This window comes from Cystoisospora suis (genome assembly GCF_002600585.1).
Source record: "Cystoisospora suis strain Wien I chromosome Unknown contig_1414, whole genome shotgun sequence".
Lineage (NCBI taxonomy): Eukaryota > Apicomplexa > Conoidasida > Eucoccidiorida > Sarcocystidae > Cystoisospora > Cystoisospora suis.
The window spans coordinates 1-13,604 of NW_027154214.1; the positions used below are offsets into that span (position 1 = coordinate 1).

The following is a 13,604-nucleotide window of genomic DNA, read 5'->3' on the forward strand; positions in this document are numbered from 1 at the left end:
CTGGACGTCGCAGCTCTGCGATGCGGCTGCACAGGGGGTCGTGCCCTTCTTTCCCCCCCTGCATAAGTGACGTTGTTTTTAGTTGAAAATATTCATGAATTTTCTCCTATGGATCGATCGGGAGCTGGGCATTCAAGAGAATGCAGAAGACGCCGTGATAGAGTGGAGGGAGAGTTAGCGGCTAGTGTCCGGACAGAGGGAACGCATCCTAACACAGTCTTCGGCGCTCAGTCACCTAACTATGAAGAACTCGGCTAAGCTGAAGAAAAACAGGAGTGAGCAGTTTCGATGTAGTTCGGTATACACCCGCTCCGAAGCACCTGACGCTGTATATTCACTGTGATCTCATCTTTGTCTCGTCTCCGGACTGCGTTCATCTTGTTATGTCTGTCTCGGGTGTAGTAGAAATCATGACCAACAGCCGCACCTTCAGGGACAAAGGAGTGCACGGAGCACGACTATTCCAGGAGTACAACTCTGTACTTCACTTCGCCTGGGGTTCCCAAGGGCGCCAGCTGTCTGTCCGAAGCGGGTGGGGTCACCACCTGGTTGGTAGCAATATCGGTCGTAGCGTTGCCCTGATTCGCTGTTTTCGTCTCTATGGTACCGCGGTCCAGTTCTGACATGGCCTGGGAAGCGAAGTGCTCGAATGGACAATCTGTCATCACTTATCAGACAACGCGGTACAGGCTGAGCACCTGCTTGTGCCCGACTGCCTCGTTTTCGCCCAACGTAGCCGCCTGGCTGGCAGCTTGCTTGTGCCTTCTTTTTCACGGGCCCTGGGGGTGTGATTTTTGTCGGAGGTGATGTGATTGACGTATTCTTCGATATAGCTTCGGCCGGCGTCCACGGTCTTGATAGGTAATCGACTGAGCACCTAGCGCTTCGCTAGGGGGGAAGGGTGAAAGATCTCGGCGGGCCGAGAGGATGATTCTTGAAAGTGGAGGAAGGGAAGAAAACAAGTTAACTTCGGGTATTGTCAGCTTTGTTGGTTCAGAGAAGTCGCTAAGAAAAGCCGACGTGTAACAGGAAGTGACTGGTTTCCTTGCGGTTGTGCGCATACATCCAGGAAACATCTTGACTTGCACGACTGTTGAGCAGAACAACACTGAACCAAAGATAATGCTGTATTTGTTTCCTTGTTCATGTAGATCGCACGAGGGGTCGCACCGCGTCTCATTGACGAGATGAGCTGCTCGTTGGTGACATTATTTGCTCTCCATTCTGTCGGAGTCGAATGTATACGATGCAATATACAGGCCCCTCAACGGAGGGTGGACGACTCCGCAAGCGCTCGCACCGGTATCCGGAGGATGATCGCCGTTTACGAGGAGATGGAGGCGGTGGCTCTCACGGCCCGGTGGCGGGGGCGATGGCACAAGCGATGGCGGGCCACGGGGGTCATGCGGGTCACGGGGCCCCTACAAAAAAGGGTGGGGATCGCGGTGGGCGACCGCCTAAACATCAGATGACTCAGAAGCAGATGTCTTTCTTACAGGGGAAGCATCAGCAGAGAGTCGGCAACGTTGTCAGTCGCCTCGGACCTGCCGCGGGTAGGCGAACAGAACGAAGGGACCGAGAGGATCTCGCCCTTAAAGGGCTATTGACAGGCATTGGCGCTGACAGGTGTCTGGCTGTTCACTTTCCATTCGATGCTGCGGGCACGATTCATTGGTGATAGTCAACAGAGGTTGTGCAACGGAGTGAACAGTTTCACCCGTACACGATGGTCACTCGCATGAAGCGGGGCCACCTCGAGTATGCCTGGTGGTGTTGTTGTTTTGTATCTCTTCTTGTTATACTCGCCCTCACCTTTTCACCTTCTAAGAACACTTCGCTTCGTAGCAGGCGCAGATCTTCTTCTTACTGTCCACAGACGAGGGGGCTGGTTGAGCTGCTACTGCTTTATTGCTTTTGGCTTTTGCTTGGATTTCCTGCAGTTGGTCAGGCGTCACTGATGGACAAGAAACGAAAGCTCTACAGCGACACGAGTCAGCAACCGTTGTGGAGTCTTCGTAAGATAACTATCAATCCTACGGACAAGGATGACCTCCGTCGCTTTCCTTCGAACGCCATCTCCACGTACCGCTACACACCAATGACCTTCCTCGTCAAGAACCTATGGGAGCAGTTTCATCGTGTGATCAACTGGTGGTTTCTTCTTATTGCCATCATTCAAGCTATCCCACAGCTTCATTACAATCCAAATCATGTATGGTCCACGGCTCTGCCTCTCTCAATAGGTGAGCAAACCTCAAGTAATTGCCAACAGTCGTCTATATATTGCGGCAGCACCGTGTTTATGGTCGAGTGCGTCCGTCCTTTTTCCCATCCCGGGTCGTGCGTGATCTGGGGTGCTCGCTCTGTCTTGTCGACTGAGTATTTGCCACGAGTTCCGTTCTTTTTTCGTTGTCTCGGGCATGCATATTCTTACCCTTCTTTCTGCATCAGAGCTTTCCAGCAAACCGCTTTCCGTGGATCTTCCCCGGTTCTTTTTTTTGATTCGCTGTAGCCGTAAGACCTTTTTCCGATGCGAAAAGTCAGGATGACGCTGTCGCGTTTCTTCTCTGGGACTCCTCTCGGAGAGAGGGACCCAGGGCTGGCAACGGTGCACAGTGAAGTCGCGTGTCTTGCCTCTGTCTCGAATCTGGATGATGACGTATGCGTCGCATCCCTGGATGAAACGCATACTCCGTGGTAGTAGCCTCTGGCTTTAGAGGTTTCGATGTGCTTTCTTGCTCTGCAGTTCTCGTTTTTGGCATGGTAAAGGATATACTGACGGATATAGGGAGAAGACGTCGTGATCGGCTGCTGAATCAGCGAATCTGCTGCATTGTGGATGGACACACGCCTCAGCTGCGTCTTTTGAAGTGGCAGAGCGTTCACGTCGGAAACATTCTTCGTTTGACCGACGGCGAGGAAGTCCCAGCGGATATAGTGGTGTTAGCCACTTCAAACGCAGATGGCGTGGCTTATGTCGAGACGAGTAAACTAGACGGGGAAACCAATCTGAAGTTTAAGCAGGGAGTAAAAGAAACCAGAGGCGAAAGCTCACCTTTGTCCATAGCAGGTATCCGGGGCAGAGTCGTGTGTGAGAAGCCTTCGGCGGTCATGGACGCGTTCACTGGCAGTCTGAAACTGGACGCGCATCCACGTGCGACTCCTCTGGATATTGTCAACTTCATTCAGAGAGGTCAGTACGTTCATCTGAAGAGCGACTGCTGCCAGTGGAGCCTAGTAGTAGGTATTGACGCCAGTTATTCACTTGTCCGATTGCTTGAGTCTCTGCCATCCGAGGAAAGTGCACTGATTCTTCGTTTGGCCCCCGTTGTTCGGATGATGATACAGTGCCCTTCTGCGTGCTTACCTTGGGAGAGAGCGAACACCGGTTTCTTTTCCCTGTTTATTCCGGTTTATGTTTGCACTCCTTCGTTCCGCAGTTGAACATTTTTTTTATTAGATCACTCAGGAGGTGCCAGAGACGACTGGACGGGGAAGATGCTTGGCCCGTGCATATCTATGTATCGTCTCAAGTGGTATCAAGAGGCACATATGTGTCGGTGGGGAGGTTCGTGCTCTGCTTTTCTGATGCGTTGAAGAGCCTCTCTTTGTCTTTTCACTCCAGATCCAATCTCTCTTGTGACGACTGTGGCGACTGGTAACCGGGCGAGCTCAGGGGGACTACTTTTGGGGCTGTAGAATACGCGGGAGACGCCGGAGGGGCACGAGTCCCATATCACGTGAGAGTACGGCGGGATTTGTGGCGACAAGGATTTGCCTTTTTTTCAGGTTCTCACATCCGAAACACGGAGTGGCTCTATGGCGTTGTAATCTATACTGGTGAAGACACGCGTATCCAGAAGAACGCGGCCCCCCCTGGTTTCAAGCGGCCTCACATCGAGAAGGACATAAACACCTACCTCTTTATCTCGTTTTTTGTCGTGTTTCTGACCATTCTCATTTCCGTCATGAGCAAGTGGAGCGTTCAGGTACGGGTGTGTGGAAACGGTTTACCGTTGGGGCACTTGGCTTCCTTTCTCCGCTGTGAGGCTATCAGTTATTACTGCGGGAAAGATAGCGTCCAGCTGGCTGCTTCTTGGTCCTCTTCCTTGCTTGCTTCTTCTTGTTTCCTGTTTGAGACTGTGCCTACGTCTGTATACGGCGCGAGAGGAACATTTGCGCAAGGAAGAAAACCAGACACAGCGAACCTAGACGTGGCTTTCTTCCAGTCGGTTCGTGGTATCTGTCCATCACGCGCCGGGGTGTTCGCGCGCCATGGTTCGCACGGCTTTAGACCGTCTTTTGAGGGGGGAGCTTCTACGTGTTGTTTTTTATAGGAGAGAGACGGTGGGGACAACACTTCTTCGGATACGTCGAATTCGTCGGGGTCAGGGCCCCCCGTGGCTGATTCTGCACAAAGTACGTCCGGACCAGAACCTCAGGGGGATGCTCGGAGTTTAGCAGCTATCCCCCGTTCGCGTGTGCGAATAAGCACTTTGAGGGGACCATCAGTAGTAGCCGGGTCGATAGGGACTGGCCATCTGTACTCAGCAGTGAAAGCAATGAGAAGGTCCTCGAGTGCTTCCAGCAGATCGTGTCGCCGTGTGCTTACGCATGTATACTGGGATTGTCGTGCTTTCGATGTTTGCACGGCGTTTTCGTCAAGAGAAGGCTTAGTTCCTTGGAGACATTTGCCAGATGCGAGGGTGCACCGCACTCGCAGCCATTGCGCACCCACTTGGTTTTCAAGAAGGGGGATTAGGTTTCATATGTCTTTGCTTTGTCTTCTTTTTGACTTTCTCCCAGCAATTGCCCAGTTTACGCAGTATTGCGTGTGCTTGTAGTCGCTGGTGGTAGCCGGGATTAGGGAGAGTAAGCTTGTGGAGTGTTCCTCAGGAATCACCGCAGGATGACCTCGCACCGAGTGTATTTCTTATCTGTGATCAATTGCGGCTTGGATGCAGCTTATGGCAGCAGCGTCGAGTTTATGCTTGGATCTAGAGACCTCCTGCAAAACCCTTGGACGTCCATCTTGCGCTTCCTGGCCCTCTACGCTCCACTGCTCCCTCTTTCTTTACCTTTTGTTCTTGACGTTATCTACCTCTTGCAGGTAATGAGGAAAGATATCGCGCATGCTTAGGGAAGTGCTCATGTGGCTCCAGTTCAGGCGTGGCTTTGTGAATCGGTAACTCACATAGTTTGTTCCTTAGTGCCGCTCTTGCGGAGCACGGGAGAACTTTTGGGTTACATGTCTCCATTTCGATTAGCTGACTAAAGCTTAGATTTGAGTTTGTCCTGGGTGATTCGGTGCCTGGCACACATTTTAGGCTAGAAAAGAGAGGGTGTTCCTTGCTCGACCATGAACCATGCCTGTCCCCGGTGGTCAGATAATGAGACCACAGGCCGCTGGGTTGGGTATGACCCAGCAAGCGAAACTAAGCATCCTGCAAGCACGTGGATGTATGAGGCGGAACCGGACGGTAGCCGGTGTGGTCGGCTCCAAATTCAAGCGTGTGAGAGCTTAGACGATGGACACACCTCAGGCATGGGAACCCAGGCGCAGGCCTTCTACTGCACCCAGGTCTTCAACTCCGTACCTGGCCTCTCCACTCGGCTTCTGCGCAGTTCTGCTGTTCGCTGGTACGCGTATGGTAGCGCGTGTACACGCTCTTGGCGGCGTCTACCCCGGGAAAACCGAGCTCTGATCATATCTGACTTTCCGGAAGTAGCATCAACTGTAGGGCTTCACTCTCCCCACTGAGGGAGGTCTCTCTTCTGCGTGTTCCTTCGTTTCATTGATACGCTGTTGCGGCGCATTTGAGCGTCAGAAGGACGACAGTTTAACGAGCGCATCTAAAGTCCAGCGCGCGGCAGCGGCTTACTTAGTTGCGGTAAAAAGAAGACGCTGTCTTTTTCCATTCTGTGTCCGGTCTGGTGTCTCCTGGTTGCTTCGCGCTCAATTTGCAGTCTATCCTCATCCAGGGAGATGTACACATTCGTGGAGGAGGCCGGCTTGGGTCGAGCAACGGCCCGAGCACGGGCAGCACTAGCAGTCTGACAGCACCTGAGGAAGGGGGCCAGGACGGCGAAACCCCAGAGTATCTGCCTCATCTGTCTCGCTCCGTAATGTCGAGGGGAGTTTCTTTAACCAAACGATTGATTAGTCGTATAAGTTCACCTGGGCTACAAACTGCCAGCGCTGTCGGAGGTTCGTCCGACCCCGTCTCTGACCCACTTGCGGGAGGGGAACAAACCACCGCCGCCGGGCAAGGAGGAAGCAACGGGGAAAGTCCTACTTCACCGCAACAACTAACTGGTTCCGATACGTTGCCACGAAGAGGGACTACCCCGCCTCCACGGGGAGCGACTGGCGGAAGTCGGAGCACGGAGAGCGACGCGCCGTCGAAGCACTCACGGGCAGTTTCAGACGCGAGCACTATGCATGAAGGGGAACCTCAGCCCGGATTGGCCGCTAACAGCGTTCCTTCGCAGCCTCGCCTGCTACCTCAGCATGGTGCTGGTGATGATGTGGAGCCGCCTGGAGGTGGGATTGTGTGGATGCCGACAACGGGGTCCAATGTGACGTGCTTCGGAGCTAAGAGAAGGACAGAGACTGAAGATGTTTGGCCAGAGGTCCACTGTCCGGCCCTGAATCCGAATCTGGGCCAAGTTGACTTCGTTTTTACAGACAAAACGGGCACTATCACTGAGAACGACATGACGTTCAGCATGTGCAGTGTCGCGGGAAAGATCTATGGGATGACAACGTATGGAGGCTATGACCCCGGCGAAAGCAGTGAATATGGTCAGTCGGTTTGGTGTCGGAGTTGTGTCCTACTATAGGTTATCAAGCAGCGCACTCGGCCATGACGTCGGCACGACTATCTAGGGTCAGCAAACGGCGGGAATGGTGGTCTAGACACGGGGTCTCTACCTCAGTGCCTCCAGAGTTAGCGGTGCTGTTCTGGTACTCCTGATGTTTCCGCCTGAAGATCCTATGACGACACCCGAGTGTTCCGCGGGACCGGGCGCGCAGATGTCTTCTCTCCACCTGTATGCTGACTGTTCCTGCGTCTGTTGCTCTGTTGAGGGCGACTTTGCTTTCTGCGCACGAGTGGTTCTATTGCCTTTGAGGTCTGGATGAGGGAAACCGCTCAAGTGCAGGTGGGGGATGTGTAATACTATTAGCACCTAGCAGCCTGAACTAAATCTCTCAGGAGAAAACACGTTTTTCTTGCCTCTTACAGTCTTCTCCGGCTTTATTGAGCACAGCTTTCCTAGGAGTGGAACTCGTTTGCAGGCGTTCTGTCCGTTGTGTTCGCAGCTGGGTCAGCCTCTCGCGGATGGACAAGGCAAATTTCCTCGCGGGGATCGCGGGACCGCTTACTGAACGCTCAACAGTCACAGCAGACTCTCAGCCGAGGTGGAACGAGCCTCAGCAGTCGGAGTATCAGTTTACTATCGGAAGGGCTCGCCAAACGCGTACCTTCTCTTCGCATGAGGTTCGGCAGCGGCAGTCGGGGGAATGTTCCTCCTGGGTGTGCTCATGTGTCTATCTCCCCAGCAGGTGTCTTCAGTGGTAGAGGCGTTCCTCCCGGGTGTGTCCGGGTGTCTATGTATGTAGTCGGTGTCCTCGTTGGTGGGGCTGAGTACCGCGGTCCAAGCGGGAAGCGGAGTAACGCGAAGTTGTTTGTGTGCACTGTGCCCGGTGCTTTCTCAGAAAGTCACCCACTCATGTTCAGGACGATGACGAGAAAGGATCGACCTCAGTGAGCGCCACCGGGTCGTCGTCACCGTCTAAGCCGGAATCCTTTGGAGCGATGGCTTCCCTTTCAGCAGAGTCGCGTCCGGAGAAGAAACCCGACGCTTCGCCTGACAACCATAGCCCACACAATAGTGCGGAGGGCGCGGTGGAACTCCCTGCTGCACCCACCGCGAAGGTTGCCACTGAGGCGGTGCATGGCGCCCCGTTGAGGCAGATGATGAGCGGGTTGGGTGAGTTTTCTTTTAGATTTCTTGCATGAAATGACTACTGCGTTCACCGTTTCCTGTGTCAAGATACTGCCGTTTCATGATGTTGGCCCAAGTTACTGTATGGAAAAGAACTTTTTTCGAGCATATTTTCAACAGAATAGCTGAGTGTGTCCGCGCATGAATGGAAGCACTTTTTGGGTGGGGTCCTGGTTTTCGCCTCCCGTGTGCATACAACTGTATCAGGGTTTCTGCTTTGTTGATTTGATGCGAGCGGGAAGGAGCTCGATATATTGTCCGTACATCGTTTTTTAATCTGAGGATTGATCCGGTTCTTCGGCTCGCTGTTAATCAGTAGTGCAAAACGGTGATGCCTGTGTCAAGTACCCCGAGGGTGAGCAAAGTCTTGCTGCAGACACGGGCGCGAGACGATGACGTTCGATGAGCACCTGACTCTTTTTCTGGCGGCTGAAGTGATTGTCGCAATGCTTGTGCCGGTGTATAGGCACGTGCCCTTGTAGGCGCTAGCTCGTGCGTAGACGCTTAAGAAGACATTGGTCGCTGTCCTGATTCACTCGGTTATCCTGTCTGTGCTACAGCTCGGCGGGGGACGAGTCCACGAGGCGAACAGCCGTCGGCGGGTTCACGAACCAGAAAGGGTAGTCCCGCTGAGGATGAACGGAGAGCGGAGAGAAGGCCGAAGGACTCCTCGGAGGACACCTCAACAAAGAAGAAAAAGAAGAAAAAGAGGAAAAAGTTAGAAGTTTCGGATGAGAGCTCCACGGGCCCCATCAGCTGCATACGTTCGATCAGCGACGGATATAAGCGCGAAGGTGAAGCTCAGATTCTGGCGGCCATAAGGAGTACCGGGGTCTTCATGTCTGAAGTGTTTCTGATTGGTGACTCTTACTTGAGTGGATGAAAGCCTCTTCGCACCGGCATCGTGGTTCTACCGTATGTGGCAGCGGAGTGTCGTGTCAGATCTCTTGCCTTGGTTTGTTGAGAGTGATGCCTCTAACATTACAGATAGTTACCCAACTCAACCAATGGTTGAGGCACGCAGCAGGCTTTTTGAATGCTGTATACGGCGGTAAACCTCGCACAGTTCGGACACTTCGTAACAACGTCGGAGGAGGATTGTTGGATATTTCATCCGCATTTGTATACGCACATGGATTCTCGCTTTCCTTTTCCTCTCACGAGGCCGTTCTCTTCTGTTTCACGTACCCGATCCTTGTTGACGTTCTGACTGTAGAAACGTGATGCTGGGGCGAAATCCAAGCTTTCGTGTGGAGAGTGAGTTCCCATGAAGTCGATCTTCTCTTCGCAGCAAATGAGTTACGATGGTTCACGTGCCACTTTTGGGCTGCTGCTGCTGTTTCGTGTGTTTCATGGTGTAGGCCCGCCCCGTAGAACTTCTACCTCCGATTCTGAAGTCCCAGTGTTTTCATCTCCCATCTCCGCACAGTTTTCTTTTCCTGGTGTTGCCCAGGTGAGACACACGGCAGAGCCACAGACGGGCCTCTGGTGCTCTATCAGACAGTAGACGGTGTGAACCCCGGTGTGCTGTTGGGAAGCTTTACGCCGCCAGAAGCCGATTACGCTGCTGCGGATGGTTTGTGTAGAAACGGAGAGGAACAAAGATGGTGTATCGAGTGTGCGGCCGAGCCAAGGGCCTGGTGCTGTGGCTGCTTTCCTTCTGAGGCCTTCCTTCCATGCCGTGAACGGAAACACCATCTGTCTGTCAATGCAGTTGGTGCTTGCATCACTTTGTCGGCGAGGATTGATGTGGAGCCGTCCTTAGGGAGGACTGGTTTTGCTCTCACCTGTGCGTTCATTCGTTCCGTTTGAGAGATGCCAGCCTCCTACGACAGAGTTACAACCCGTCCTCTCATTGACGGGGATGTGTGTACGTTTTTGTTATGCGGGTGGAAGACCTCTCAACAGATGAAAGAGTTGCAGCAGTGATTTACACTCGTGTGTGGTTGATGTCTCGACGTCTTTTTGCAGCCCGGAGGAGAAGAGGAACGGGAGCCGTCGCCAACTCAGTCAAGCAGACCGCATATCACGTTTGCGGATGGAGGTGAGCGAGACCTTCCGTGAGGAAGAGTGGCTTTTTTTTTTTCTCTGCTTTTCCTTCATTTCTCATCTAGCGACATATCATGCTGTTGGTTATTTCATATGCATTCCATATGCAATCAGGGAGTTGGTTCTTCTATTTGTCTGTCGTCTTTTGACTTTTCAGTACCAACGTCATTACCAGAGTCTCCCGTTGGAGGGGTCTCTCCTCGCGAAAGCTCATTCGGTCCGACGACCTCGGTCCCTGACACTTCCGGACTTCCTGCATCCAGTCGTGTCTCACCTCGTCATCTAGGTGGAGACCTGGGGACTTCCGAGGGAAGCTTGTACATGCCAGCAGTAGAAGAAGAAGAGGAAGACGATGGTTTTTTTGGAGGCGGGCCAGCGGTGCCGTCGGGTCGGGGGGGAGATGTGCCCTTCCTGTATGACGACATTGACTTTCCGACGGGCTTTCGCGAGACGCCTATGGAAGGGCAAATCCGGAAAAACTGCGATTTCTATGATTCGTCTATCTTCACAGATCTCTCCCGCCGAGACTGGCGTAGTCATCGAATTAATGAATTCATCAAGTGCATGGCCATTTGTAACACTGTTGTCCCCTGGGTCTACAGCACGACTCCTTCAGGCTACGAAGGAGCGGGTTCGAGTGCGGCTGTTAGCTCCCTTTTTTCTGCGTCGTCGATAGCACAGTGTACGTCATTTGCTGGTCTTCCAGGAGGTGAGTGCGCAGGGGAAGGCGATCATACCGGGTTCGCCAAACACCATCCCCACGGAGTTCTAGTTCACAAGAGTAGCGGAGGTCAACATGGAGGTACTATTGGCTCAGGAGGCGCCCCGACAGCAAGCGCGGTTTCAGGCTTCGCGTTATGTCGGGCTTCTTCCAGACGAAGGACAAGGATCACTAGGCAAGAAGGAGCTGCCTCGGTTGCGGGCGCAAACGGACCGTGGCATGTGTCTACAGGACAGTTGGAGACTGGGGGAGGTGGACCGGTGAGAATGCTTTTAAAAACAGACCGACGTGAGGGGCGTCTGTTTTTCCGCTTTTGTTGCGAGGCTCTGATTCCCGACAATAGAGTAGTGTACGGTGGCCGCTGACGGAGAGGTAGAACGGTCTGTTTGCGGATAAAGCGGAGGGACGTAATCCATGCATAGAAACTCTTTGCCGGGGGGTCTGATCATTTCTGTCGTTGCTGAGACCATGCGTTTTTGTCCCGTGTTTGAGCCTTGTGCGGGGGAAGATGCTCAAGCAGTCACCTAGCATACCGGACACTTCTCTCAACCGCATGCTGCGAGTTTCGTCGCTGTCCTTGTCACTGTTAGCATTGTCTAATTTAGTATCGGACTTGGCGTGTCTGATCCATCCGTCCATCCATCCATCCAAGGAGCACCTTGCATCGTATGTTAGATGTGTGCACCGGCAAGCAGCTACTCCCACTCCTTTGCTTTGTTTTTACGTTTCAGAGTTACATTCCCTCTCCTCGTGCTCACTCTCCACGTGGCGACGGGACAACTAATTCGCCGGCAGATAGGCCTCCGGCAGTCGCCTCGCCCACGGGTGGCGGTGAGGACGGGTCGTCACCCACGGCTCCAGCACCCGCGCTTCCGCCGTCAGTGCTTAGAGGTCAGCAGGGAGCGGCCGGGGGAGGTTTGCGACCTGCAAAAAGTTTAGCTCGTGGAGTCTCTTTCAAAGAGAAGCATGAGGAGTTCAGTTTCAGTAAGGACGAGGATACCATGACTCAGGATGATGAGGCGGCAGGAAGCGGAGAGGAGCAGGAGAGTGAACAGGATGAGGAGGGAGGGGGAGAACATAAAAGAAGTGGAGGAGGCAGGGATGAGGAGGACGATGCTGAGGACGGGGGTAAAGGCGGTAGACCGGGGATAAAGGGGAGGAAGTGTCGGAGTACTTCGGTCAGTCTAATGAGTCTCAAGACCAAGGTGACTGCAAGTAGCAGGGACGTTGCCGATCTACTATTCAGAAGGTATGTTAGGGGGACCTCAAGACGCCGGAGGAGTGCTGCCTGTGGCTTTCACTCACCCAGAAAAGTGGTGGCTGATACGAAAGCATTTGGCGGAGTGTAGGCTGGAGGTGTTTTCACTTTCTCCACCATCCGTATCTCGGGTTGTTAGGTATCATAGGCCGAGAGAGGCCGGCCGGAGAGCATTCCTTGACGTGAGACGTAGGTTTGTGTCGGCGGAAGTGGTAGATAGTGGAGGGCGCTTCAGGGAGTTTCTGTATGGCGGCGTTTCAGCTAGTGGTTCAAGAGTTTGTTTTTTCCTGTCACCGTTTTCTGGAAGAGCCCCGTGGCGGTCTTGCCATCTGACTTGTAGCCACTTCTCGTGCTTCAGATTTCAGGGGCCCATGACTCAACTGTCGACTATCCAGACTAGAGTAGTACTCTGTTTGTCTTCTGCCCGCATGCGTCAATAGTTACGGCTGAGCGTTTTGCTTCCTGCCATATGGGCACATGTCCTCTCGTCGGATAGAGGGGCCCCACACTATATCTCTCGTGTTTCGTTATGACATCCACCTGAGTATGAGTGCTTGTGCTGGGTCACAGATCGTCTCGTAACCATGGCACAGACTCTGTTGGCAGCCTGTCGAACCACATCACAAGGTCTTTGGGTCGCACCCACTCAATAGACCGGACAACTTCTCACTCTTGTTATGGCCTGAATGGGTCATCTATGGGGGGGGGGGGATTATCGGGACTTGTCAATATTATCAAGTACCAAGCATCATCGCCGGACGAGGAGTGCCTTGTTTCGGCAGCTTCTCACATGGGCTACACGCTTGTTGGCCGAACCAGCAATAGTGTAACTCTCAGCATCAATGGCCAGGAGAGACGCTGGCAAGTGATTGGAGTCAACGAGTTCACGCAGAAACGCGGCAGGATGAGTGTGGTTGTCAAGCCACAAGAATGGACCTCAGGGTCTATTCTCTATGTTAAAGGTAAGACGTCAATAGTAAGCGTGTCCGACCTATTTAGCGCCTCTCATTCGGTATTTGGAGTTACTATGATGCAGTACGCGCTTCTGGCAGGCCCGTCACAGTCACTGCTGGTCCGTAACAGAAACGAAATCTTTGGTAATGCTTCCCGCACTGGAGTAGCCTGATCAGCAAAGGAACTTATGGCGACTTCCTCTGTCTGTTAGTCTTAGTACCGACATTCTGGAATCATTCGATCACATGTGGAGGAGGCGCTCAGAGTTTTGAGGTAGATCCAGCAACCGAGGGTAGTGTTTTGACAGCTTGTTACAAGGCGTAGGCGGGAAAATTCTCTTGGGGAGGAGGCGATGATGATCCGACCTCTGCCATCTGGTCTGACACTCGCTCGCAGACAACAATGCAAGAGCACGTGCTATTTTTTTTACCTTCCAGCACCAGTCCATCGTCAGAGAGCCTCCGTAGTCAAGTTTGTCTGCGCGGCTTGGAAGCCTGGCTAGCCCCAGTATAGGCGGACAGCTTCGCTTCCTTCGTGTTTTCCTCCGCGGGATAGTGCTCGCCAACGTGTGTTAAGCCTTGCGTGTTGTGTCACGGATCATATTAGACATTA

The 13,604-nt window shown here is 53.1% G+C and overlaps 1 protein-coding gene across 1 annotated transcript; it reads left to right on the plus strand.

The window, feature by feature from the left end:
* Position 1: 1 nt before the first annotated feature.
* On the plus strand, positions 2 to 13,313 carry CSUI_003231 (uncharacterized protein). Its single transcript, XM_068063429.1, has 17 exons — positions 2 to 275; positions 1,260 to 1,553; positions 1,941 to 2,243; positions 2,747 to 3,193; positions 3,790 to 3,989; positions 4,338 to 4,419; positions 4,965 to 5,110; positions 5,968 to 6,805; positions 7,325 to 7,502; positions 7,721 to 7,995; positions 8,571 to 8,804; positions 9,372 to 9,463; positions 9,982 to 10,054; positions 10,217 to 11,040; positions 11,512 to 12,029; positions 12,609 to 13,000; positions 13,210 to 13,313. Exons 14-15 carry the CDS (start codon positions 10,856 to 10,858, stop codon positions 11,717 to 11,719), a joined length of 393 nt encoding a protein of 130 aa, XP_067924595.1. The 5' UTR covers positions 2 to 275; positions 1,260 to 1,553; positions 1,941 to 2,243; positions 2,747 to 3,193; positions 3,790 to 3,989; positions 4,338 to 4,419; positions 4,965 to 5,110; positions 5,968 to 6,805; positions 7,325 to 7,502; positions 7,721 to 7,995; positions 8,571 to 8,804; positions 9,372 to 9,463; positions 9,982 to 10,054; positions 10,217 to 10,855; the 3' UTR covers positions 11,720 to 12,029; positions 12,609 to 13,000; positions 13,210 to 13,313.
* The last annotated feature ends 291 nt before the right edge of the window (positions 13,314 to 13,604 follow it).

Coding starts and splice junctions, on each gene's coding strand:
- CSUI_003231 (XM_068063429.1), top strand. CDS start 10,856: ATGGAGGTACTATTGGCTCAGGAGGCGCCCCGACAGCAAGCGCGGTTT. Junction 11,041..11,511: donor AGACTGGGGGAGGTGGACCG/GTGAGAATGCTT, acceptor TTTACGTTTCAG/AGTTACATTCCCTCTCCTCG.